This window comes from Ceratotherium simum, chromosome 15 (genome assembly GCF_057802395.1).
Source record: "Ceratotherium simum simum isolate JZ-2026a chromosome 15, ASM5780239v1, whole genome shotgun sequence".
Lineage (NCBI taxonomy): Eukaryota > Metazoa > Chordata > Mammalia > Perissodactyla > Rhinocerotidae > Ceratotherium > Ceratotherium simum.
Window position 1 is genome coordinate 20,914,446 of NC_141914.1, and position 26,471 is coordinate 20,940,916.

The 26,471-nt window shown below is 43.9% G+C and overlaps 1 protein-coding gene across 3 annotated transcripts; it reads right to left on the bottom strand.

Annotated features, from left to right (window-relative positions):
- Positions 1–207: 207 nt before the first annotated feature.
- On the bottom strand, positions 208–26,471 carry B4GALT4 (beta-1,4-galactosyltransferase 4). 3 transcript variants are annotated; one of them, XM_087439649.1, is made up of 7 exons: positions 26,389–26,471; positions 15,907–16,305; positions 13,002–13,234; positions 11,774–11,961; positions 6,416–6,538; positions 4,376–4,480; positions 208–1,130 (listed from the first exon to the last, which is right to left on the bottom strand). In XM_087439649.1, exons 2-7 carry the CDS (start codon positions 16,157–16,159, stop codon positions 998–1,000), a joined length of 1,035 nt encoding a protein of 344 aa, XP_087295775.1. In that variant the 5' UTR covers positions 16,160–16,305; positions 26,389–26,471; the 3' UTR covers positions 208–997. The 3 variants fall into 3 exon arrangements, with proteins under 3 accessions (XP_087295775.1, XP_004436604.1, XP_087295776.1); XM_004436547.3 differs by lacking the exon at positions 26,389–26,471 and adding an exon at positions 26,098–26,198; XM_087439650.1 differs by lacking the exon at positions 26,389–26,471 and adding an exon at positions 21,151–21,215.

Here is a 26,471-nt window from a genome sequence, read left to right on the forward strand (position 1 = left end):
AGGCACCTGCCACAGGCCCGGAGCTGGTTATACAGGAGGCTGCACACAGGAAGAACAAGAGAGAAGAACAGAAGGATGACGAGGAGAGGGAGGGAGAGGGCTTAGTCTCATTTGTTTTGTTTTTAAGCTGTTTAGGATTATGGACACTGAAATGAATACATCTGTAGGCCTCAAACAGCAGTAAAAAAAACAAGACTGAGCACCCAAAGCTTTTTCATATTTTACTACAGAGGTATTTTCGACGTATTATTAGATATGTAATTTGTAAACTGCTAATTCGTATCCTACACGTACAAAATCATTTTACAAAAATGCTTAAGAAACTCGTAGATAATGTGTTCTCTGCTGGGCTATTCCTGGAAGGCGTGCTGGGCAGGTGACACCCATTGCAGAGTAGCAGCAGCAGCAGCCAGCGCAACCGCGGCTGCCTCTCCATCAGACACTGTTCTCCCGCCACCTCTTCACCCCCAAGTTCACCGCATCTTGATTCTTCACCCTCCTCTCCACTTCTGTGGCCTTCCTCTCACCGGGACCCACCTCTTCACAGATGACCACGCAGGAGAAATGAGTTACAGAAATACATCTTCGTACCTTTCTCCCTTGGATGAGAACAAATCTGATTCTCTGGGACATTCACCAACGTTTTTCTCCGGGGCCTTTTTTATCTCATAATGTATCACTTCAAAACTTAAATAAACCTCCTTCAATCAGAGTTCTCAGGTAGCCTTCATGATATCTTTTGAGTAGTCCTTTTATACTTAGTCCTTCAAGTATCTATAACATTTAATGCTCATGATCCAAACAACTAACAATGCTGTCTTGCTACAATTGTTTTACATTCCATATCACCAGGAGCTCTGCTAAGAAAATACAAAAAGGAAAAATTCAGCTCAATAATTAGCTCCAACAAGTTCTTAATGTGTGCTACTAGGGGAAGTCTCTAGGCCAAAATTATTGCCATCAAATATTCTTCCGAATGTCACCAGACAACCCAGAGTCATGGGTCAGACCAGAAATCCACTGTGATGTTGATATATAAAGGATTGTAATCCACAGAGAGTAATTTATAAACACAACTAGTCAACCCATCTGTTCTCCAGACTCGTGACACCTGATGTAAGAGCTTCATCCTAAAGATAAAAAGAACAAGTGTGAACGACAAGACAGGAACTTAACATATATTTCCATCGCTTTTCACATTGTCACCAATATTTGGCAAAAGCATCTTTGTAAATTATTGTACCTGTTTGGTTTCCTACCGCAAAAAAAGTTTATTTTCTCCATCTAAGGTAACAAACACCAATGACAGCCATGTGTTCACGTGTCAGACCCCATATGAAATGCTGAGGACCAATGATGCACAGTGTCACTGCACACAGTGAGCCCTCAGTCTACAGGACAGAAGGACATACAAGTAACACTGATACAGTGTGATACACGTCACCCACTGCTAACAGGTTCTTGTATAAGCTTCAGGGGATCTATGACCACTCTAATGTTATTGTGAAAATTTTGTGTCTGTAGGCAGGGAGCGTACATAGCGTTCATGAGTCTCAAACGAAGTAAGAATGTATGTAGAGGAGGATTAATGAAGGGGCACCTAACTTCAGGAGGGAGTCCAGGGAGGGGTCGTAGAGAAGGTCAATTTCACTGAGGCTTACAAGAGGAGAAACTGACTAAGTGAAGAAGGTGAGGGAAAGGACACTCAGGAAGAGAGACCACCCTGTGTAAGACGCACAGACATGCAAAAGAGCAGGATGCATTTGAAGAAGAGTGAGGAATTGTGTGGCTAGAGCCCGGGTATGTGGGGAGAGGAGTGGGTGATGAACTGAATTGGTCTCTAGGAGCTTAATGGTGAAAAGCAATACATTTTGGTTATAGTAACAATGTGGATGGAGATCAGAAGCATAATGCTGAGCTAAATAAAGTCAGAAGAAAACAATACAGTATGACTTCATTTATATAAAATTGAAAAATATGCAAAGCTCAACAATCTTTTGTATAGGGATACAAACATATGGGAAAACAAGAAAACCAAGAAACAGCAGAAATAATATAATTATCACAAATACTTATGACAAAAATTCAGGAAAGTGTTACCTCTCAGAGTTGGGGGAGGATATGAGATTAGGGAGGGCCATACAGGTAACGGGCATAAATTGGGTGCAGGACACCACCAGTGTTCAAGGTATCAAGAATCTCTAGACTTTTCATACAATTTACAGGTATTCTTTTCTATCTATTCAATAATTTTTTTTACTTTAAAGAGAAAAATGCACACCTATGGACAAAGACTAGAAAGACACATGGAAAACAGAAATAGCTGTTTTGTTAAAGTGGTAGACTCTAACAAAAGAGCTAAAAATCTTTTAATATTGTTTTAAAATACAGACTCTAACAAAGCCCTGTAATATCGGGCTAAAAGTCCTTTAATACTGTTTTAAAACTTAGGGAAAAAAACAGAACCAAGAAACGTAGATTCTTCAGTCACAGCCCCATAAAGAATTGGCTTATCGTCCAGGATTCCCTGGTGAAAGGGCTAATTCCTGGGGCAGAAGGACGAGATGAGTCTCGAACAGCTCATCACACTACAGTGCAGGGAAGCAAGCTCCCAAAACTACTGTAGTTATGTCAAAGGATTCAGGAGTCAGCCTGAAGATGCCATTTGCCAAAATTGAGACAATCTCAGCATCAAAAAGAATACTGACTACATCCTGAAGGATGCTAGGGAACATCAACCCATCACTTTGAAAAATGATAAATCAATGCTGATTCTTTCCCTTTATTCTGCCTTTTCTATAAGAACCATATCCTACGGTACTCAAATAGATGAAGAGGCAAAGTCCTTTTTCGTAGAAAAATCTATCTAATAAATGCAGAAGGAATGACAGAATACCAGAATTTTGCAATTCCTAATTGAATAATAAATTTAGGCAATGATCACCATTGGCTGCTAAAATTATTTAGGTGAAAGACTGATGGGGAACCTAACAATGAGTGGACGGGGCTGACAACACTTGAACCCACAGAGCAATCCTGACATCAAAGAGACATGACCAGACATCACATCCTCCTGTTGTGACACAAGAGGAGGTACACACACCATTGATGACGTGTTCTTGCCTCAACATAGTACCGGCATCTGATCAAGCCTCCAGACCTAACTCCCAGGTTACAAGGAAGTGCAGAGGTCAGAGGCCACATATTAAGTTATACACCAGGATGCAACTGGCAAAATCCACAATGCAGGAAATCCCTTCGGACAAATGACCTGGTTTGTTCAACAAATAAATTGCAAGAGAAAAAAAGAGGAGTGGAGGGGGAACCTACAGATTAAAAGAGACTTCAGAGCCGGCCCGGTGGTGTAAGCGGTTAAGTGCATGCAGGTTGCTGCATCGGCCTGGGGTTCGCAGGTTCGGATCCCGGGCACGCACTGACGCACTGCTTGTCGAGCCATGCTGTGGTGGCGTCCCATATAAAGTAGAGGAAGGGGCCAGCCTGGTGGTGCAAGTGGTTAAGTGCGTGCTCCGCTGCGGCGGCCTGGGGTTCACCGGTTCGGATCCCAGGCGCGCACCAATGCACCGCTTCAAGCCATGCTGTGGCGGCATTCCATATAAAGTAGAGGAAGATGGGCACTGATGTTAGCCCAAGGCCAGTCTTCCTCAGCAAAAACAGAGGAGGATTGGCAGATGTTAGCACAAGGCTGATCTTCCTCACAAAAATAAATAAATAAATAAATAAAGTAGAGGAAGATGGGTACAGATGTTAGCTCAGGGCCAATCTTCCTTAGCAAAAAAAAAAAAAAGGAGGAGGATTGGCATTGGATGTTAGATCAGGGCTGATCTTCCTCACAAAAAAGAAAAAATAAAAGAGACTTCAGAGAAATCATTCAAATGCAATGTGTGGACCTTGTCTAGATCTTGATCTGAATAAACCAAGTGTTAAAAAAAAAAAGAATTCATGAAATAATCAGAGAAATCTGAATACTGACCGGATATTTGATGATATTAAGGAATACTGTTAATTTTATTTTAGGTATGATAATGGTATTGCCGTTCTTTTTTTAAGACTTATTTTATTTTAAGGATATATATTTACACATGAAATGCTGTGATTTGCCTCTAAAGCATCCAGCAGGGGAGGAGAAAAAAATGGGAGAGAGAAAAGAGGCCATGAATTGATAACTGCTGAAGCTGGGTAGGGGTACTTGAGCATTCAATACACCATTCCTTCTACTTTCATGTCTGTTTGAAAATTACCTTAATAAAAAGTTTTGAACAAAATAAACTGGCTCATCTGATGGAATTCACAATCGTCCTTATGGACAGAAGAGACTAAGTAGTCAGCTGGCGAGGCACATGAACCCAGGACTTACCTTTCTACATTCACCTCATTGCCTTGGTCTCTAGTATGGAAGATCATTGTATATTTACCCACTTGAGGCATTGGCCGGATTATTTTCATTCTCTGAAGCTCAACCCTAGAAAAATAATAGAGGTGTTGAAAAAACTTCTATCCCACTTATCTACCACTAGGCACTTAAAAAGAATCATTTGCAAAAATTTACGGACGCACACACACACAGAATCACACGTAGCTTGATTATTTGGGTATTAAAAAAAAACCGAATTTTCCTATAATATTGGGCCTTAAGCAATAAGTCCATAAAAGAATCATATTTAACATTTACTACTGGAGTACAAAGGAGATGTGTCAATTTACAGTTTGTCATTTTCCAAAAACAACTGAGAAAAGACATATTTTAAAACATCATGACAAACAGGAGAATCAAGTCTCTTAGGATCCCTAATTTACTTAGCATTTCCTTCTTTTAACAAAGAAAGTAATGCTCATTTAAGATCACAAGCTTTAAAGCCCACGAACCTAGGTTCAAATCTAGACCTTGTTATTTACAAACTTGGTAAGTCAGTTCATTAATCCAGGTCTCGGTTTCCTCATCTATAAAATGGCAATGGTGTGACAGAGCCGATCTGCCAGCTCAAATGAGATAATCCACATGGAACAGGTTTGCAGACTGTAATGGAAAACTTAAGTGCAAATAAGGGTGGTGAGTAAATAAATATTTAGTAAATAAATCTACCCAACTTTTATGTTCAAATCATTGGGCTTATCCATAGCATTAGTCAAGAACCACTCTGGAGGCCATGATGTTCTTATCAAAGGAAAGCAAAACTTGGGGCTCCCCTCTACCTAGAGGCCGAGGAGAAGCAGGAAAAAAGACAGTGAAGATACATGATCAGTGCAAAATTCTACTAACCATCCCACCTGCGCAGTGGAACAGATTTGGGGAAGGTGGTGGACAGTGTTTACCTATAGCCTCCGCTACTCTTGCCCTGAGATCTAGCAGACACCCTCTGTCCACTTCATAAGCCTCGGCCACACAGGCTGCTGAGGGGCCAGCTGAGAAGAGCTGCTGCCCGTCACCTCAGCCATTCTTATGGAGCCTTTGATCAGGGAACTCCATTCCCTCCTGCCAGAAACATTCCAGAGACTCTCAGTCAAGACATGGGAACAAGACCAGCAGGGAGCCCTGGCTTCTTTATGCTGAAGCAATGGGAAATTTCTGGCAGCCACACATCTATTAATCTCAGTTGAGAAGTTTCCTTTCCCAAAGGCAACAGCAAGAGGAAAGGGGTCTTCTAATAGCCAGAAAGACCTTGTTATTAAAGTCTAAAGATACTGGCCCCAGGCTCCTGCAAAATTACTTATTTCTGGGAGATAGTGATATCCATAACTATCTAGCTACGAAACCCAAGGTCAGGGGAGGGAGCTGAGAGAGGAGGCCAGACATATTCCCTTTGAAGCCCCCAGAGGAGAAAGTGGGCCAAGAGAATCTGAGGGTAACGCCAGCAGCATGGAGTCAGGCCAGCAGCTATGCCCACAGTGTGCGGGGCTGGCTAGTGCATAAGGAGGGGAGCACATCTTGGCCCGCTTCAGGGTGTGCGGCTCCTCCCAGGCTGTTGGCACTCCTTGCTCTGGACACCGGGAACTGTGCCAGGAGCCCTGGGGTCTGAGAGAAAGCGCAGGCATATAATAGTCCCTCTGGGAACTCTCCTCCAACTGTGGTTTTGCAGACACCCTGCAGTTTGGGACTTCTCCTTCACTGGTGAGACCCTATCTCAGTAACAAGTCCACAGAGACCTCCATCAACACTTCTTGACCCCAAACACCCACAAGCCAGAAACAGACCACCCTCTATCATTTCTAAACTGCCAGTGGCAAAGAGCAGTTGGGGCCATCCTGCCTTCCCTCCGCCCCCTGCCACCCTTTAAGCCCAAATCTGTGGGCTCGTGCCCTGCTGGACTGGCATCTATGGGAACTAGACATAAAAGTAGGTTTCCAGAGCCACCACTGACAGCAGAGCCCCGTGAAGGGACCTGCCTCTGTTGTTCACCTGAGTCTGAGGTCATCGTCTTCGCCTCCCCATCCCCAGTAGTTGTTAGAGAATCCATTCACCTTGAAAAATTGCTCTCTGCTTAGGGCAGTAACACCCCCAAAATATCCGCTGTAACGCAACCTGGAGCGGGAGAGAGGAGAGAAAAGGTAAGAACATTAGCACAAAGCCATTTTGTTCTCCATGGAGACTTCAGAAGGCTCCTGTTTCAGGGCTCACATTCTAGGAACACTTTGAAGACCACGCTCTTTCACCCATCCACTCCTGCTTGGCATCCACCTCCCAACATTCCTAGCCTTCCCTGTCTGGCCTTCTTTCCTCGGTCTAGACAAGTGCTCACATCTGCTCACTAAGCAAGGTCCTACCCCCTGTACTGTTCATGTCTGGTGCAGAGGTCTACAGAGGTACCTGTAAACATGCACCATAACACCAGATCTGGAAGACAGATTTCATCTCATGTGCCAATCCACTGAATAGCAGTGGCCGTCAATTGTACTGGGTTAATAAGAAGGATTCTGAGGCTGCATCCAGGTTCAGCATGAATGAGTGTCATAATGAATACATTGTTCTTTTACTGTCTTTTAGGGGGTGGGATGGAGAGCTGGAGACAGCTCTTGCACACATTCTGTATGCAAATCTCCATCTCAGAGTCTGTTTCCTGAGGAAGCAACACATCTCTACAACCCTGAGGTTTCCGGCTTGGGCAACTAGGTAGATGATAGTGCCTTTCACAAAAATAGGGTCTATTTTTGACCCTAGAACAATAATTCGGTTGGGAGGAAGACAGTAAATTACATTAAGGATAAACTGAATTTGAGATACCCCTGTGGCTTTTGCAGTGGAAAAAGGGTAAAGGGTCCAAGGTCAAAAGAGAGGAGAGGCTACAGACATGGCTTTGGAAATAAGCTGTCAAGAGGTGGTAGCTGAAGGCAAAGGAGTAGGAGAAACTGCTGGAAGACAATGGAGAAGGTGAGAAGAGTACAGAAGGTGGAGCCATGGGGATATTAACAAGAAAAAGGGGAGAGAAGAGGTCAAGAGGTCAGAGCACACCCCCAGTCATATAGGGCTCTTAGGGATTACTGGTGGACAAATGAGCAAACCAGAGAAACGAAGAAGACATCCCTCGAATACGACACTGTAACAATTCAGAAATGTACATGAAGGCAGCTTAATAACTTACATGTTACTGAATAAAAGGATGTGAGTATTTGGAGGATTTCTAACTTTATTGACTTTGGTTCAAAGTGTTCCAGGACAAATTAAATATTTCCGCTTTTTGACATCAGAAGAAAACCCCAGGGCCAGCCCCGTGGCTTAGCGGTTAAGTGCGCGCACTCCACTATTGGCAGCCCGCGCTCGGATCCCGGGCGCGTACCAACGCACCGCTTCTCGGGCCCTGCTGAGGCCATGTCCCACATACAGCAACTAGAAGGATGTGCAACTATGACATACAACTATCTACTGGGGCTTTGGGGGAAAAAAAAGGAGGAGGATTGGCGATAGATGTTAGCTCAGAGCCGGTCTTCCTCAGCAAAAAGAGGAGGATTAGCACGGATGTTAGCTCAGGGCTGATCTTCCTCACAAAAAAAAAAAAAAAAAGGAAGAAAACCCCAAAAGAAAGATCGATGAACATGGAGAGACTTGCCCTCTAACAGGTGGAGTCCCCAAATCTAATGCGTAGTTCAGCTGTGTTTCTATGTTCTGAGTACAGGTGGGGAGGACTCTGTTAACCCATAATGGAAATAGATTTACTTATGTACCCCCCCAACCTAAAATTACAGAAAACGGTATTATTATAACCTAAAACAAAAGGAAATAAAGTGCTCAGAAGGCAGCTATTAGTGACCAAGACTCCCACTGCATAGTGACTTGTTGCCATGGTTATCGGACTCTGACTAGGGAGGGATTCCTAACTGAAGACTTGGTAGCCATCTATTAAGTAACCACTGTCCACCGTGTGCAAGACAGCCGGCTAAATGCTGTCATCCACAGGCCCTGCCCTCAAAGGGTTCCCAGTCTAACAAGAGAGGTGAGTGTCAGCAGGGATCTGAGGAAGGAGATGCCACACATCCAGGGCAGTAGGCCTGGGAGGATTCAGACAGGTAGGAAAATGGGAGAACTCTTGGGGGCCAGAACTCCACGAGGAAAAGCAAAGAAAGAAGAAAGTGTAGGCGGTCTGAGGAGCCCCTGGAGACCAGCTAGCCTGAGTGGGTTGGCACAGGAGACCAGCTGGGAAGAAAGGTTAATGAACTCTTAGTTTCTCTCTTGCCTCTTGGATGGCAAATGTCTACGTGTTTATTGATCTTTGCTTTTAGTTTTTCTTCTCATCTGGAAAAGCATAAATATTTAATTGGCCCTGGAACAGTTTTATTTATTTCTAAAGGGCTGTAAGACCCAAAGGTGGGGAAAACTTAGTCATAAAATCACAGTAGAGTCCTTGTAGAAAGCAGGCAGGTACCAAAGGAATTCTTGGCAAAGGTTGCCACAGGCTGGTCCAGAGTTTTATCACTGACCTGCAGTCAGTGATAAACAAGGTTTATTTCTGGCTTCATGCGAGTCTGACATAGTTGGGGCAAATCACTTGAACGTCTTCCCTCTGCGTGCGTGTAAAGTGAAAGCATTTCTCGTACTTCTCATCATACTTGGGGCTGGTGTGACAGTGAATAAAGCATGTGCTCATTTAAGCTCTGTGGCCCAGTGACACACAGTTACCAGCAGGGAGCAAACACTTAGCTGCCTGTGACTGCACCTCCAGCAACTAGAAGGATTTTGTACAAAATAGCGAAGTGGGGAGATGAGGGCAACTCCTACATGACTTATGCGCATCTCTCCCTGGCCACAGAAGACAGGAAGTTTACATGATACATACAATAAAGTGGAAAAATATAAATGACAACCAGGACCAGAGGAAAACCTAAATCAGGATAGAAGATTAAAATAGGAAATACACTAGAACTCTGATCTGCAAATAAGACTCTTTTCAGCTTCTAAAAGGCGGCCATGGATTTGGCTCAGAGCTTCTTGCCTCCAGATCAAGAGGAGACACATTCAGTCACCTGATTCACATTAAGAAAACCTGCTGGTTACTCAAGACAGACAAAGGCTTTCTGAGATCTAGTTATAAAAGAAATGTCTGGCCAATTACAATAGCAAGTTAAAAAACAGCAAGATTCATACAGGGGCTGTTTTTAGAGTGAGTAGCATCTGATGAAATCCACAACTGTGACACCAAAGTTTTACTCAGAATCGATTCCCAGCAGGAATGTCCAAGAACTCAGTGTCCTGTGGTCCAGCTTAACACAAAGATTAAATCTAGAATCCCAACAAAAGGCTTGGGGCTTAAGACAATCCTGTGCGTCTCCACTCCAAAAATAAACAAAAAAACCCAATCCTATGTGACTGTAATTTCTCACCACAGATGTTTAGAAAGAACTGGGTGACGGGAAGTTATCCTCTGTGTCGAGGGTCTGAAGTGCAGGTATTCTGTGCTGTAGACAGTGATATCTTATTAACTTTACACAATAAGTGAACAGATAGTTGACATGCTTCTGAAAATACTGAGGGGCCCAGACATGATACACAGCTTTCTTCAATGCAGACAAGGCTCAAGGAGACCAGAAAGCAAAACCTCCAGATGATGATCAAGTTCCCCAAAGGACAAAATCCTGTGATTCTCTTCCAGACCCCTCCCCTGCTTCTGGCCCCACTGCCCCTGCCCTACCTCAGAGGGATGGCATCTCTCCCCTCAGCTTCTCTCCTCCTGCCTTGCTCCATCCGATACACTAAAGGCCGGCTGACTGAGCTCTCTCCTGCCATGCTCCAGCTGTAACCACGTGTCAACAGTGCCCTAGTCCCCTCCAGAGGAAATCCAGACTGAACAAGGCCTGCATAACCTGGCCCCTGCCCACCCTCATCTCTTGTCCTTCCTCCCTCCACCATCCCAGATATTCATTCTCGAGCACTAATGAACTACCTGTATTCCCCCTAGAACTGTGCCATGCTCTCTCTTGCTTCCATGTCTTGGAACTCTGCTGGGAAGCTCCCAATGATTCCACAAGATGAAGGTGCCATGTTGCCTGGGGAACAGCTTTAAACCCTTCCCTAGGTGTTTCTTAAAGATACTGTGCTCCCACCCATTGTACTTTATTCTAGGTATTTGTTCATATCCCACAGTTTACGCAGGGATTGGGTTTAAAGTCAGTACCTGAGGCAAAAATCACCTGCAACGTTGCTCTTGGAAATCTCTTAAACTGTGCAAAGTGAGAGACCTACACAATAAGAGCAACATGGAAACAGAGGCCAAGTGAGACATCGAGAGATTCATGGCTTCCATCTCATGCTCACTTCCCAGAATAGACACTGGTGGAATCTCTTGCATTATTTTATAGTTTTATAGTTCTCTCCTCCCACCCCCTCCCTCTTCCTTGTTCCCCATCATTACCAAATGCTTAAGGTTGAAATTCCAGAAGTGCAAAATTGATGCAACTCCACCATAGTGACCTGTCTCCCCACACCAGCACGCAACAGGGAGCCCTTTGAGGGCAGGTACTCGGTCTTATTCAGACTGGTCTAATGACCCCTAGCACAGTAAGCACCACAGACATGAGCACACGTAGGGCAGGGCTTGGGGGAAGGTGTGCACACAGATAAGCGAATATATAGTTTCATTTCTGGAGAATTTTCTTGGTCACTATTTCCTCTTGGTTGTGCTTGAATAGCAGCTGGTATAAAATAAGGCTGAAAAGCAGTTCTACCTCTCCTAGGGGCATGAAGACAGACATGACGGTACCTAGCACTTCCCACAGCAGCTCTGAGAGAAAGGGACTCGTCCTGGGTGTCCCGGCTCCTGAGCAGACCACTCAGTGGACATGCCCCTCCCCACCCGCCCTCAGAACTCTGGAAAGATGCCATAGTCTGGAAAGAGACATCAGTCTCACAAAAGAGGCCTAAAAGTTGACCTAAGGGGCACACCTGTTGCCTCCTAGAAGGGAAGTCAGGGAGAGACAGGTAAGTTACTTGAGTTCTATGCAGTGTGGGAGCAAGTTTACAAAAGTTCCTCCGTGGGAACTGCCCTGCAGGTGACGCTGCCCATCATTTGTGATGCTTGGATTATCTTCCCTCTCCTGTTCCTTCCCTTTGTCTTTGTGATCCTCTGCCAAGGCTGTTGTAGCATTTTTTCCTAATAAGGAAAAAACCTAATTTCTCTAACTCCTGTTTTGAACTCGAAGCAACATGTCATGGACCATTTTTCCTATTTCTCGTTTATCTGAGATACTCTGGACACCATGTCCCACACAGCCTTACTGAGAACAGGGCAAGCTTCCCCACCCACACAAGCCATGCGCAGAGCCGCCTTACCTGTACCCAGTGCTGTTCCTGCCAACCACCAGATGCTTTGGCTGATCCTCACACTTGTAAAGGTTCAAGTCATTCTCTGGCACCAGATCCACATCGTGGAATATAAAGCAGTCCCAATTCTCATTCTTGAGAGCTTCTAGATAGCCCACATTCAAGAGTTTGGCTCGATTAAACTTTTTACTTCCAGCCTATAGATGTGGAAATTAAAACTTGAAAACCTCCAGAGATAAGATTTTACAGCATGCCCCTCTCTTCAGTTCAGATGCAGGAGCTGTTATTATTCTTGTTAATGGACAAAACTATACTTGTGAAGATCTGACAGAGCAGATGCAAATGTACTATATATGCACACTGATTTTCAAGAGCCCCAGTTTATTATAAAACATCCACTGCAGAAATGCATCCCTCTGATTTGTCAAAAGTTTTCCTAAAACAAATATTACCGGTTTAATATTAACCAATATTAGGCATGCAGTTAATGACTTTGCTTGCATTCTTAGCATTTGTAAGGATTTGAGGGGGAATTATTTGGATAACCAATAACCATGGATATTTAAATTTACACCTTATTTTTCTTTCAGTAAAATTTAACACCAAATAGGGGCATCTATAACCACCCACTCCACTTAGAGCTAAACTTTTCAAAAGCAGCCTACACTTACACTTACGGTGTTCCTAGTAAATCATGCTCCTGGGAGCCAAATAAGTGAATCAAGAAAGTGAAAATTTCTACATAATAATTTCTACATAATAAACAGTGGCAGAGTTAAAGGGAGAAAGGTGGAGACAGTCAGAAAATTCCATGGCTATAAACATACAGTCGTCTGTCAAAATCCTCTGTCTAGATCCCCATTGAACAGCCATGCTCAATAATGAAAAACAACTCCAACAACTCATCGTGTAGTGTACAGCTAATGCAGAAGGAACATAAGGTAAATCTCAGGGAACAACGTCCGGGCAGTCATTGGCTAACATTGAGGGGCTCACAAAAAAATGGGCTTCCTCCAGAGGTTCATTTAAGAAGCAGTCAAATTTCCCAGCACTTAGTCCCATTACTCCACACTCTGAGACAAGAATTTCCTCTCCTCCTTTCGAGGATAAATGAGGTAAGAGACCTCTCCTTTGACGATAGTTTGATGTTCCCTTAACCCAAGACAGACAAATGGCCAAGTCCCTCAGAGAGAGGAGGATGGGGAAGGCAGAGCTCCGGTCTGCCCCCCACACGCACCTGGTGGATGACGTAGATGCCATACTCCAGCTGCTGCCTCTGCAGGAAGGGATGAAGGTGTTCTAGCAGGTACGTCAGGTGTTTCTCTCGGTTCCGGTGTGGAATGAGGATGGCGACCCGCTGTAAGGCCTTACACTCCTCGGGGTGATACCGGCCTCTGTGCACTTTGGGGTTTTCTGCCTGCACTTCTTCCAGAGTGAGATCTGGTTTGAAAATGAGCTTGTTCTGGCCTCCTACAATAAAAACAGGCCACAGAAAATAACAGTAGCTATCTCGTCAAGTGTCGATAGGCTTACAGCACAAGTAAAGCACTTAGAACACTGCCTGGCACAGTGAGCACAACACGAGTGTTAGCTTTTATTTTTATTACTTTAAAGCCTCATTTGGCTGTAAACTATAACCACAGCTATAGTTGACGTAGTAAATGACATATCAAAGCATTCCCTTGTGGCTGGGTAACGAACTCTGGCCCTATGAGTCATCCATAAGCAGGAGATGCATTCTGTCCCAGTGACCCTGGCGAAGAGCAGAGGTCAGGGCTACAGAGTAACTTCGAACGTGCTCTATCCTCTCTTCCTTCTCAAAATTCCAAAGGAGGGTGAAGTCTCTTAAAAATCAAGAGCATTCCATGGAATTAAGCTCATGGAGAAGGTCCTTTCCCCACTCCTTCCCTAAGCTCTTGGAAGCTATCCTAGCTCCCTAGGTAAAACAGCAAAAGGCAGCAGAAACTAGCCCCACTCCCTAACCCGGCAGTAACAGGTGTGTGCAACACCGCAAGAATTCTCCCACTGTGTCACAGTGGCAGACTTCCACAGTGGAGCATTTGCTCAGCCTGTCTGGATGCAGCCTGACTGGAGGAAACTCAAGAGCCATCCACAGTAACCAATCTCAGGCAAGACTTTAAAGGTCAGGCTGAAACCAGACACCCTCCTCTTTGTTCTGAATTAACAGGGAACTGGTGGGAGCTCAATCAGGGAACTGAGGCACGCTTTTTTTAAACTCCACGGATACTGGTCAGGCTGTAAAATCTCAAGACGCATGCAAGTTGCACTATCCTCTTACGAGCAAAGAAGTCACAGGCCCTTCCTCTGCAGAAGTCACCGTGCCTTGCTCCATGACACCTTCCCCTACCCCAGCCGTGGCGTCTCAGACCAGGCTCCAGCATCCGTGAAGTGGTTGCAAGACTGTTGGTGCCCAACAGCACCAAGGGCAAATAATTGCTTCCAGCCACCTAGAGAGAATAACTGGCCCCCACAAGAAAGGGCTTTCCTGAAGGGCCTGCAGGCGAGACATAGAGTTGGCAGGCAGTAATGCCCTAAAAACAAACAGTGAGAAAAGGAGTTATATGAAAGGCAAGCTACTAGGCTGCTGCCAGGCCACAGAGCTGCTGGGACACGATGGTGTGGCTGCCAAGATGGCTTCCTGTGTAACCCTTCAACAAACCCCATCGTCTGAGTATATATCCGAGCAAGGGGGATAATACAGTCAGATTTGCATTTCAATAAGTCATTTTCCTATCTCAACTTGTGTCATTTGTGAGCACAACAGTTTCCCTCACACAATCAGGAATAACGTTCTGGCTTTTCCATGACTGAGTAAGAAGCGGGATGTCGATGGGAATAAGCACAAGACTGCGGTTCAATTGGGAAGGAGGGTCTGCAGGGTTTTGTTCAGCTATGAGCAAGAAGCCTCTGAAGAACCCCTGGCCGCCCCACAGAGAGCTAATTTAGTGTCTGCCGAGAGCCGCAGTGAGGGGCACCGGACTTGGCAGAGGTGGAAAGAATCACCCTGCCCTCATCCTGCCTGCACGCTGGCTCCTGAGGAAGACAGACAGACATATGAACAATACGCTGTGAAGAGCACAACAGAAATACACGCAGGCACACAGGGGGCGTGAGATTAACTCCGGGCTGTCCCAGAAAGCTTTCTGGGAGAGAAGTGACCTAAGCTGCATTCGTGATGAATAAACAAGAATCCACCAGGCAGACACGGATTGAGGAAAGGCATTCTGGAAAAAGGGAACAACAGAAGGCCCAGAGGAGTGTCTGGAGATATTCTGGAGAGTCAGAGGCCTGTCAGAACCTATGTGGGTTATATATAATATTGCTGTAGAGCGTTCCCTTTCTAATTAATGTGTTCACTAAAACCAATTTACTGTTAATTTAAATTGAAAGGCACAACATCAAAGGGGAATCAAAACATACAACGTATTTAAGAAACAAACACTAAAGGCAACATTGAAAAACATACTCAGTCCTATCCCTTGACTCCATACTTCTGGCCAAGGGGATGCCAACAGACATGAGTGGAGACTTGAACGTGCTTGCATTTCTCCAGGTGTGCTCTTGTGCTCTGTGGATGCCAGGAGAAGAACATGCCCAGCGTAGCCCGTTGGTCCCAGGAGGAGGATGAGAGACACATGGAGCAGATCCACCAGCCTAGATCAACTGACCCCCGGCTCATCCCACAGACTTATAAGCTAAATATATGCCCCCTGACACATGCTGCTGAGACTTTTGTGGCTAGATAATAAAATTAGGCACGTTCATATAATGGAAGACTATACACCAGCCATATGGATACAGCTCACAAAGATGATGCTGAACAACAGAAGCCAGACACAAAAAAGTACATAGTCTATGTTTCCAATTACGTCAAGTTCAAAAACAGGAGAAATCTAATGGATGGCGTTAGAATCTTGAAGTAAGGGTGGTGACTGAAAGAAGCATGGGACCTTCTAGGGTTCTGGGAAGATTCTATTTCTCAATTTACGTACTGGTTACAGAGGTATGTTCATTTTGTGAAACTTAACCGAGCTGTGATTTTTGTACTTTTCTGTACATGTGTTATAGTTAAATAAAAAGTTTACATAGCACTTGTAAAAGAGAAAAAAAGAAATACTTACTGAGGTATGGAGACACAGACGGGCAGTTGTCAAGGTCTGCTTTTTTCATGGATGCTTCATTAGTCAGAGTTTCCTCCTTCTCCAAAACTATGGGCTTGTTGAAATTAGCCAGGAAATCCTTTGCTTTAGGAATCTCTTGAAGAGCAGCCACAAAGTAGTTGCTGGTGGCCCACCCAACCACTGTCAGGCATAAGGTAAGAAGTAACAGTAATCGGAATTTGTAAGAAAGGTGGAAAGTCACATGGCAGCCCATGTCTTTTATTATGTGAGCAACAGGTATCTCTCCGCCTCACTGCAGGCAGGAAGCTTCAAGTTCAACTTTTCCAATCTGATTGCAAACTTGATGACAACTGAAGTTGCAATGCCTGCTTTTGCTCAGTGGTTCTGCTTCAACAGTCTCTAAAAGGCAATCACAAAGACATGTTGTCTCAGATGGGAATCCTATCCTGAAATGATTCACGTCAGCACAAACTGAAAACCTGTCCCCAACTGATCTACACTAATAGCAATGGGAGTTCTCCAACTAGGGTTTAGCGTCAGAAAATCAGAGCTTTCAGGGGCCGGCCCCGTGGCTTAGAGGTTAAGTGCGTGCGCTCTGCTACTGGCGGCCTGGGTTCGGATCCCGGTCGCGCACCGATGCACCGCTTCTCCGGCCATGCTGAGGCCGCGTCCCACATACAGCAACTAGAAGGATGTGTAACTATGACGTACAAATCTCCTGGGGCTTTGGGGAAGGAAAAAAGGAGGAGGATTGGCAATAGATGTTAGCTCAGAGCCGGTCTTCCTCAGCAAAAAGAGGAGGATTAGCACGGATGTTAGCTCAGGGCTGATCTTCCTCACCAAAAAATAAATAAATAAATAAATAAAAAATAAAAAGGAAGTGTTAAAATTAAAAAAAAAAAAAAAGAAAGAAAAAGAAAATCAGAGCTTTCAGAGGTAGAAGGTTCCAACCATCTATACATCACAGGAGTTCTCTCTGGGTTATCACCCAGGCTGTGTGTCACCCGAGAAGAAAAGCCATTTCCAGATGTTGCACAGGAGGAGAAGGGAAAGAAGAGACTGTAAATGCCTCCTCAGCTCTGAGCTGGGCACAGCCTAAACACAGTCCTAATGGTTCTCTTCCTTGGATGTCCCTTCCTGGCACAGCTCTCAGAGAAGGTTAACAATATGTGAAATCTTGTTACATAGCATACTTCGACCCAAAGAGAAAATAAGGGAAAAGACAAAAGCTCTTCTTTGTAAGAGCTAGCAAAACATGCTCCTCTACAACAGGAAATGAAAAATCAAGGATTTTTCAGTTATGAATGTTATATTCACAACGAGGCAGTGGCACAGGGCACAAAGAAACACAAGAGAATCCCAACACCGGAGGTCAATCATCTGTAAGAGCAACAGGCAGAACTACCACGAAGTGTTTAAGATCAGGGGTCTGGATTTAGACCGACACCACAGCTCCACCAATCAGCCATGAAACCTCAAGCCACTCACTTAACTGAGCCTTGGTCTCCTTCTCTGTAAAATGGGGATAAAAATTGTACCTGCCCAGAGAGGTTACTGTGGGACGGGGCTGGAGGACCTAACGTATTAACAAAGTGGTAGCCTGATTACCATCCTGATGCACAGTAAGCACCCACTAAGTGGTGACCGTCAGTGTGGTTATTGTTATATTACTTCACATTAAGTGACTAGACTAGGGACAGCCAACTGGTGGACACACTGGTGGCTGCCAGAACCACTATTCTGTTGTACTGTATTTCTCACTGCCGGTTGATGAATTGCCATTCTGATTTCACACTTCAGTAGCATGGCGTGGGGTAGTATGAATTCTCCTCCAAGAGGTTGCTATGCTCTTAGTTATTGACAAAAATCCAGTTTCCGAGGCCACATGGCTGAGGGCCCGCCTTGGACGATGGTAAATGCACTAAAGTGAGGAAGGCTACTTGGCGAGGCCCCCTGGGGCACAGCCAGCAATCTCCCCACATCCTCTCTGCATTGCTAAAACCACATCTCAAATTCTAAACGTGTTATCAGAAGAGTGCAGAAAATGGTAAAGCCAGGGCAGTGAAAATCTCCATAGCCAAACATATCCTCAATGAAATGGACAGAACCAAGACCAAAATATTTTCTGTGCCAAGTAACAATATGAAAACACATATGATTAAATCTTAAGTAACAAAAAGAAAAACAGAAAACAAACTATGTGTGTTTGCATGATTACCACTAAAACTATAGAAATAAGCAAAGTCTAGAAAGAAATATACCCCAAAACTAACAATAACTGTATTAGAAGTATGGGATTAGCTAGGGATTTTTTTTCTCTTTTCTTTTGTTTTTGGAATTTTGTATGATATACCTCTCTCCTTTTATAATGAAAACGTTGTTTTTTTAAAGGAGACATGGGGATATCATAATTTACCGTAAAAAAGAAAAACAAAAGCAAAACAATCTTAGCAACTCTCAAGAGAGCCTCATACTCACTGAAGGGTAGTATTTCAAAAATGCACCTCTAGGTTAGTTTGAGGGAAACCCGGAAAGTATTTCTCTCTAGACAGGATATTACAAATGGAGGTTAGCTTCCCGGTTCAGATCACAAAAGAGAAGACTTGACCCAGGAAGGAATGGCCTGTGTTTAGGATCCTGGGGAGGTATCATAAGAAGTTGATGCTGAAGGAAGTGATAACAGCTAATAAGAGCAATTTATTTGTGCATTTACTCTGCACCATGCACTGGGGTTAAATCACTTGTATTAACTTATCTAATTCTCATCTCAATCTTGTGAGGTAAGAATTATTAGTCTCCTCACTTTGAAGAAGAGAAAATGAAAGTTTAGAGAGATTAAGTGACTTGTCCAAGACCACACAACTAGTAAGTGGTCAGCTCCAAAGCCGGGGCTTCTGCCCCATCCTCCACATGGACTTATCAATCTTTCCTCTCCTTCGTGCCTGCGGGCGCCCAACACAAACCAGAATTCCCTTTGGTGGCCTTCCACCTCTCTCCCACGTCCTCCTCCTTGGGACTGTCTGTTCTCTTCCCCCCAGGTGACAGTAAGTCTTCAGGTCCCTGGGGCCCATCAGTCTCTTGTGGACTTAACTGCAGGAGGCTTAAATGCTCGGATTGGCAATTGTTTTTGATAAAAAATCTCAATCTTGAAAAATTTAAAGTGGGAACATGCTTTTCTAAGAGCTGCTTATGGAGGGACAGTCCCCTGACAGGAAGAGTCAGCTGGTTGAAGGGACTTCTGAAAAATAGAAGTACTGCAGTGTTAGAAGCAGAAAGGGCAGCAAAGTACACACATCCGGCCCCCTTGTCTTACAGAGGGAGGAAGTGTGGTGAGAGAGATTTCAAACCCTACCCAAGAAGTAGCAAGCTGGGAATCATCATAGACTAATATTGCTGATGCAGCCCGTGGAATTTGCCCAAAGATAAGAAATTCAATATATAAACCAAGAGCCATCGTTAATGATCACTTAATAATTAGCCCTTCACTGCTATCCCCACATGGGATCCAGTTAAAAAATAATCACTTCCTCCTTTTTCTAAGCCTTAGTGCTCTCCTCAAAGCTAACTGTACAGGGAGCCAGCATGAAGGAAGCCCAGGGGTGAAATCTCCTTGGTTCCTGTGAGTAAACACCTGAGGTGTGAAGGGACTATCATATCACTCGGGTCCAACTGTCCTTCAAGAGGGCTCTCCTGCCTGGCCTGCTTATCAGTTCAGTGACTGAAGGCAACCCCTCTCAACACGCTTCCTTAGCTATAAAACAGTAAAAAAAAAAAAAAAAAAAAGAAAAGAAATATACATATATATATATGTATATGTATATATACACGTTTATCTTACAATGTTGCTCTAAGAACTTAATGAGATAATGGACCCAAACACACTTGGTACCATTCCCAGTAACATAATAAATATTTATTGACTGTGATTACCAATGTGATTCATGCTCAAAATTTATCTGAATACTAACCAAGATAAGGTTATCTCTGGAAATACCTACTGAAATACAGATTAGATTATTTTTATTATCAATTTCTCTGTAATTTTCTATTTTTCTTTCAATAAGTACATATTACTTTTATAATTAAAAACAAGATTTTTTAATAACTTTCTTTTTAGGACAGGTAACTCCTGGTTGGTGTTTGGGAAAATGTCATCACATTGGACTTATTTATAATAACACTGAAGTAATTCAGAGGCGCTGAACTCTCCCTGAAAAGCATTTTCGTTTTCAATCACAGCTGTCTTGAAGTGAGAGAACATCATGACTGTAGAGAATAAATTCCAATAACGTGAAAGAAGTTATTTTAGGGCAAAACTCACCACCCTTTTCCTTTCCAGAAGTCTGCCCTAGAGTTAGTTCAAAATGATGACGTGTTCATAATTTTGCTTTTCCTCCCCTCAATGCCACCAGTCCTGAGTACCTGCTATTTCAGGCATAGTGTTAGACACCAAAGGGACATAAAAGGGATTAAAGTATAGTCCTTGCACTCAGAGTTTATTTCAGTCCTTTCCTAGATTTTATTGTCTGCAATTTGTTTTCAAATATACCAGCCCCCCTCCTCCAAAAGTGGGGTAAGAGATGAAACAGGATGGCAAAATATTGAGAAGTATTGAAGCTAGGTGATCAGTACCTGAGGGTTGATTTTCTTTCCTCTCTACTTTTGTGTATGCTTGAAATTTTCCATAATAATAAAAAAAAAAAATCTAGCATGGAAGACGAGCTCTAACAAAAGGTAAATCAGCACGAATGCTAAGTATTGTTCTTGGAGAATCCCTACATGCACACATTTTTGCACCACCATGGGGTGTGGGGAGAGGACACCAGGTGTCACTCCACAAATATTTACTAAGCACTATGTACCAGGGAGAAAGGGTATAGTCTTCATTCAGCAGCCAAGAGCACCAAAATCAACATTCCAACGTCTCTAAACCCATCTGGTGATCCTGTAGACACAGGGCATCTCACAGCGGGCACGATGTGACCCCAGGCATGTGGTCCTACTCCCTTGGGCCTCCCTGGGGCAGCACCAGTAGAAAGGCTGGTCTTTTGCTACTCCTTTCACTCCTGCAGAGTTCCCGAGAGCTGACTATTTGCACACGTTTTCCTGCCTTCCTTGGGCCCCTGGTATTCATTCTCTCAATTATAGCTCCTTTCCTTGGCTTCTGAGTGATCACTGCCCAGACCCTAAAGAAGCAATGGTTCCCCAAGAAAGGCTGGGACAGAAATGATGACAGCCACTTACATGTACAAGTCATTTAAACTCAAAGACTGAGCTCCTAGTGGCCAAAACTGGAAGCATTTGAGCAAGAAAACAATGATGGCATTGTATTTTAACCTATAAAATAAAAATGAATATCCATGAGTCCATACTGATATAAATGATCAAATAAATGGCAGAGAAAGGGCAGCTCTTTCTTACAGTAAACTTCTAATTAATAAGGAAATGGGAGATGGAAAAAATCACTATTATGGGGCCGGCCCCATGGCCTGGTGGTTAAGTTCAGTGCACTACACATTGGCACTCCAGGTTCATGGGTTTAGATCCCGGGCGCAGACCTACACCACTCACCAAGCCATGCTGTAGCGGTGACCCACATATAAAATAGAGGAAGACAGGCACAGATGTTAGCTGAGGGCTAATCTTCCTCAAGTAAAAAGAGAGGAAGATTGGCAACAGATGTTAGCTCAGGGCTACTCTTCCTCAGCAAAAAAAAAAATCACTCAGGCAAACATCACTGTAACAACTGCTACAGACAAGATCCACCAACGGGTGCTAAAATTAGTGGGTGAAAATTTGAGGATAAACAGAGTTTGCATAGTCTCAAAGTATCTCCCCCGAGATAATTATTAGCTACAAAGGGAAAGACCATAACTTTATGGTGTATAAACCTAGCAGATATCACCTTAACCAAGTGATCAAGATTAATATCACCAGTAATAAGATCTATCAACCTCATGAATCAGTGATACATTGCACTGAGAATGAAGGATACAACATCACTTCTATGGCTGGTGTCCCTGCCAAAGATGCATAACTTCATTACAAGCATGAGAAAACATCAGACAAATTCATTCTATAAAATAACGAGTCAGTCCTCTTCAAAAGGGTCAAAATAATGAAAGATGAGGAAAAACTGAGTAACTATTTTGGACTAGAAGGGACTAAGAAGAAATAACTAAATGCAGTGTAGAATCATGGACAGAATACAAGAACAGAAAAAAAAATCATTAGCAGGAAAACTGATGAAATTCCCATAAAGCCTGTAGTTTAGTTAATAGTATTGATAACCAAACCATGGTTATGTAAGGGGCCAACATCAGAGGAAGCTGAGTGAATTCTCTGTACCATACATGCAACTTTTCTCTAAATCTAAAATTAATTTTAAAAAAATTAAAATTAAAAAAGCTAGAGGCTGAGTAAAACCAAAGTCAACATACGGGAATAAAATTAACTTAATTTTCAAACAGAATCACTGTTTTTTGTATTCCTAGTGCCTCAAACTGACCTGACACATAGCAGGTGCTGAATTTGGTAAATAATGAATGACTATCTAGGATATACTAGTTGAAATACATAACGAAACACCATAATCCCAGGCTACTACCAAAAGGGATGAGATAGGGGAAAAAAAAGAAGGAAAAATAAAGATTAATAAAGACAAGAAAAAATTAAATGGGTACAAAATTCCATTTGGGGAAGACATTAAAAATTGAAAAAGATTCTCATGCTAGCTCCCTTTGGTATGTTAACATCAACACTTTTCTAAGGGTAGGGCCCATCTCTAACCAGTGGCACCTTCTCTTGGTCATGCCCACCACCTTCTGCTCCTCTGCCGCGGAGTACTCAAGAGCAGTGCTCCTCTTTCCTGACTCTGAGAGGAGTTGCTGCTTAGACTGTTCCTCCCTCCCCGCACCCACGGAGCACGCTGGAGCAGTGTCCCCACCTCTGGGCAAGGGCTGGTGTTGTGTCACCCATCTTACAGCAGGAGCTGTCATGAAACGATCAAGAAACACACAGTAAATTTAACTAGCAAAGGACTGACATTGGTTTATACAGTCTATGTTATGCAGCATAACAGAACTCATAAGAATTTCTCCATTAATGGAGGTTTGTTGTGTACTCAGGTGTCCCTTTCAGCTATGCCAGAGAACCCTGCAGTGGGGTCAGTCTGAGTTCCCTTTCTACAGTCAGGCGGGGCTGCAGAATGAGAAGGTTTGAGAAGGTCTGAGATAATGGAAAAAACAAGGGCTCTCAGTCACCAACAGCTGAGTTCCAATCTCGTTACCAGATGCATGAATGGCTTTGGGCAAGTGATCTAAATTTCTGACTCTGTTTTGCCATTTATTTAAAAAGCATTTTTCAAAGTGTGGTTCCCAGAGCGCCTATATCAAATACAGAGGGAATCTGTTAAAACTGCAGATTCCTGGGCCCTACTCCAGAGCTATTGGGTCAGAACAGCTGGGCCTGGGACTCAGAAAAATGAATGTTTAACAAGCTCCCCAGGTGATTCGTATACACATTAAAGTTTGAGAACCACTGAAATAAGAGAATGGACCAGGAATGCAACAGATCCTTCAGAAAACTTAATTTTCCTTCTGGTGAAGAAAAGCAGTAAGAAGACATGTGAAAATGACATTTTAAAAATGCATTTGAATAGCTTTTGACTCCATCATTTAGAAATTTATTCTAAGGAAATAATTAGAGAGATAGACAATGACACTCAAACCAACATTACTAAAATAACCAAAATTGAAAAAAATCTAAATATTAACAACAGGAAGTTGATTTAATTAATTACAGTACCTCCATATAATAAACATATGCTTTCATTAAAATGGTGTTTAAAAAACTTAACTACATACCCAGCCATAAAAAAGAATGAAATCTTGTCCTTTGCAACAACATGGATGGACCTACAGGGTATTACGGTAAGTGAACTTAGAGAAAGAATCATATTATTTCACTTACATGTGGAATCTAAAAAACAAAACAAAGCAGAAACAGACTCATAGATACAGGAAACAAACTAGTGGTTACCAGAGGGGGGTGGTATGGGGCAGGTTGTCGAAATAGGTGAAGGGGATTAAGAGGTACAGACTTCCAGTTATAAATAAGTCATGGAGATGTAACATACAGCATACAGAATATAGTCAATAATATTATAATGACTTTGCTTGGTGACAGATGGTGACTAGACTTATAGTAGTGATCATTTCCTAGTGTATATAAACATTGCATCACTATGATATACACCTGAAACTAATAGGATATTGTATGTCAATCATACTTCAAAAAAAACTATATGAGAAAGTGCTCATAATAGCTAAGTGAAAAAAAACAGAATAGAAAAATGTACATAGAATACAATCCCAATTACGCTATATATGTGTGGTATATATGTGTGGTGTGCATGTCTTTTATATATAAAATGCCAGAAAGAATCACTGGTGGTTGTCTCTTAATTACAGGATTAACGAAATTTCGTTTCTTTGGTATCTTCTAATTTTTCTAAAAGGGGGTTTTTGTGATCAGAAACCAAGGTATTTTTTCTGATAAAATGACTACACAGTTTTGCATTAAAATTTAGAGATGACAAAATAGACAGAGATTATAACCTTCGATTACATAAGTCTGGCTACAATTCATTCATATAACCTTTAAGGAAATCTATTCTAAAGAGGCCCCAACAGGGGGTGGCCTGGTGGCATAGCAGTCAAGTTTGCATGCTCTCCGCTTCAGCAGCCCAGGGTTCCTGGGTTCGGATCCTGGGCACCGACCCACTCACTGCTCACCAAACCATGCTGAGGCAGAGTCCCACATAGAAGAACTAGAAGGACCTACAACCATGTACTGGGGCTTTGGGGGGAAAAAAGAAAAAAAGGAAGACTGGCCTAAAATCTCAAAAAAAAAACCTCAGAGGCTGTCAATAATGTTCAATGCCAGAGAATCCTGTGGTCTCTATCTGAAATTCCTATTCCCAGGCTCCACCCCCAGAGATTTTTATTTCAACCGCCTGAGGTGAGGCCAGGGAATCCATATTTTCAACAGGAATGAGGTCGGTTTGAGAAACCATTGTTCAGTGATGGCTTAAAAAAAAAGGAAGAAAACCACCACTGACTTGCATTGGATGTTCCCACTAAGAAAAATCTTCAAAGAGATAGTTCTCAAATCATTTGCTTGCATCTCTGGAAAAAGTACATATTATTAGCTCAGTTTAAAGTAGACAGTAAACACCTATTCTATCAAGTGGCATTTAAAGTATAAAAACAGCTTGTTTTGCACTCCCCTCAACTGTTTAACTGTAAGTTCAGTACTTCTCTTTAACAGATGTTTTTAATCTGATCAAAGCACAGATCTTTTCTCTCAAAAATGCGCACAGACAGGTACACGAAAATTTTTGCAATTTCATGGGGCTTAAAAGCCAACCCCGCTCTAGAAGATAAAATTCCAAAAAGATAAACTGTGGTCCAATCAAGCATTATCTCCTTCCCCTAGAGACACATTCCAGGACTCCAGCCCAGCCCAGGTGCTATGCTAGCCCTCCATTCCTCTTTTTAAGCCCTATTTCGCAGCCTGGACCCTGAATCCTATTCATCCCTATCGAAGATTCCTTGACTTGCTTGCATCCCCAATATGTTATTTTCCTTTCTTAAAAAATAAAAAAAAAAAAAACCTCTCCTCAACCCTCAAACTACTATCTTCTTCCTCCTCCTTTTCATGGAGAGTCTCCCTGTGCCCCGGCTGCCTCCACGTCCTTATCCCTCCCCGACACTTGAACACCCTGCAACCCGGCGCACGCCCACTGCTCTCCTAAGGCTACCAACCCAAAGGCCTTTTCTCAGTCCCAATCCTCCTGGACTTTTCAATCTTTTTCAAACTAGAGTTACGCCCTCATCTAATGGAAGACCGAACACCAAGAGACACAGATCGACAGACACTGGATGGATGCAGAGCCGGACTACGGGCAGGAGTCTCTGAAGTACCTTACCCAGGTGACTCACAACTCGGCCCTGCAGGGTGCCCAGGCTGGGATCAGCTGATCAGTTTCCTAGTAGAAACCCTGGGAAAGAGGGCTCCAAGGAAGAAGGGGTTATTTCACGTTGATGCGCCCGCGGGGAAAGTAGTGCTGGGGGCGACCCCAGAATCGTGACGCGGGACCTCGGGGGTGACCCCTCAATCTCTCCCTACCTGGCCGCATCTCGCCTGGCTCCCCCGCCGGCAGCAGAGGGAGCGCCGCGGCGGCGCCCGCACCGAAGCCGGTAGCTCCCTCCAGGCTCGGCCTCCGCAGGCCCCCTGCTCGGCCCCGCCGCTCGAGCGGAGCCAAGACAGCCCCGCGGAGACCCGGCCGCGGCGGCCCCACGCGCGCCCAGCCCCCGCCCGGGCCCGCCGCCCGGCGATGCCCCCACGGCGCCCGCCGCCGCCCCCCGCACGCCACTGCGCGTCCCCGGCGCCGGCGGAGCCAGGGCCTGGCGTACTCACCCAGACCGGCCGCGGCGAGCACCGCCCGGAGGAAGGGGAGGCGGCGAGCGGCGGCCGCCGGGACCACCCAGCGCGCCCGGGGG

Coding starts and splice junctions, on each gene's coding strand:
- B4GALT4 (XM_087439649.1), bottom strand. CDS start 16,159: ATGGGCTGCCATGTGACTTTCCACCTTTCTTACAAATTCCGATTACTG. Junction 11,962..13,001: donor GCATCTACGTCATCCACCAG/GTGCGTGTGGGG, acceptor CCACATCTATAG/GCTGGAAGTAAAAAGTTTAA. Junction 6,539..11,773: donor AGGAACAGCACTGGGTACAG/GTAAGGCGGCTC, acceptor CTCCCGCTCCAG/GTTGCGTTACAGCGGATATT.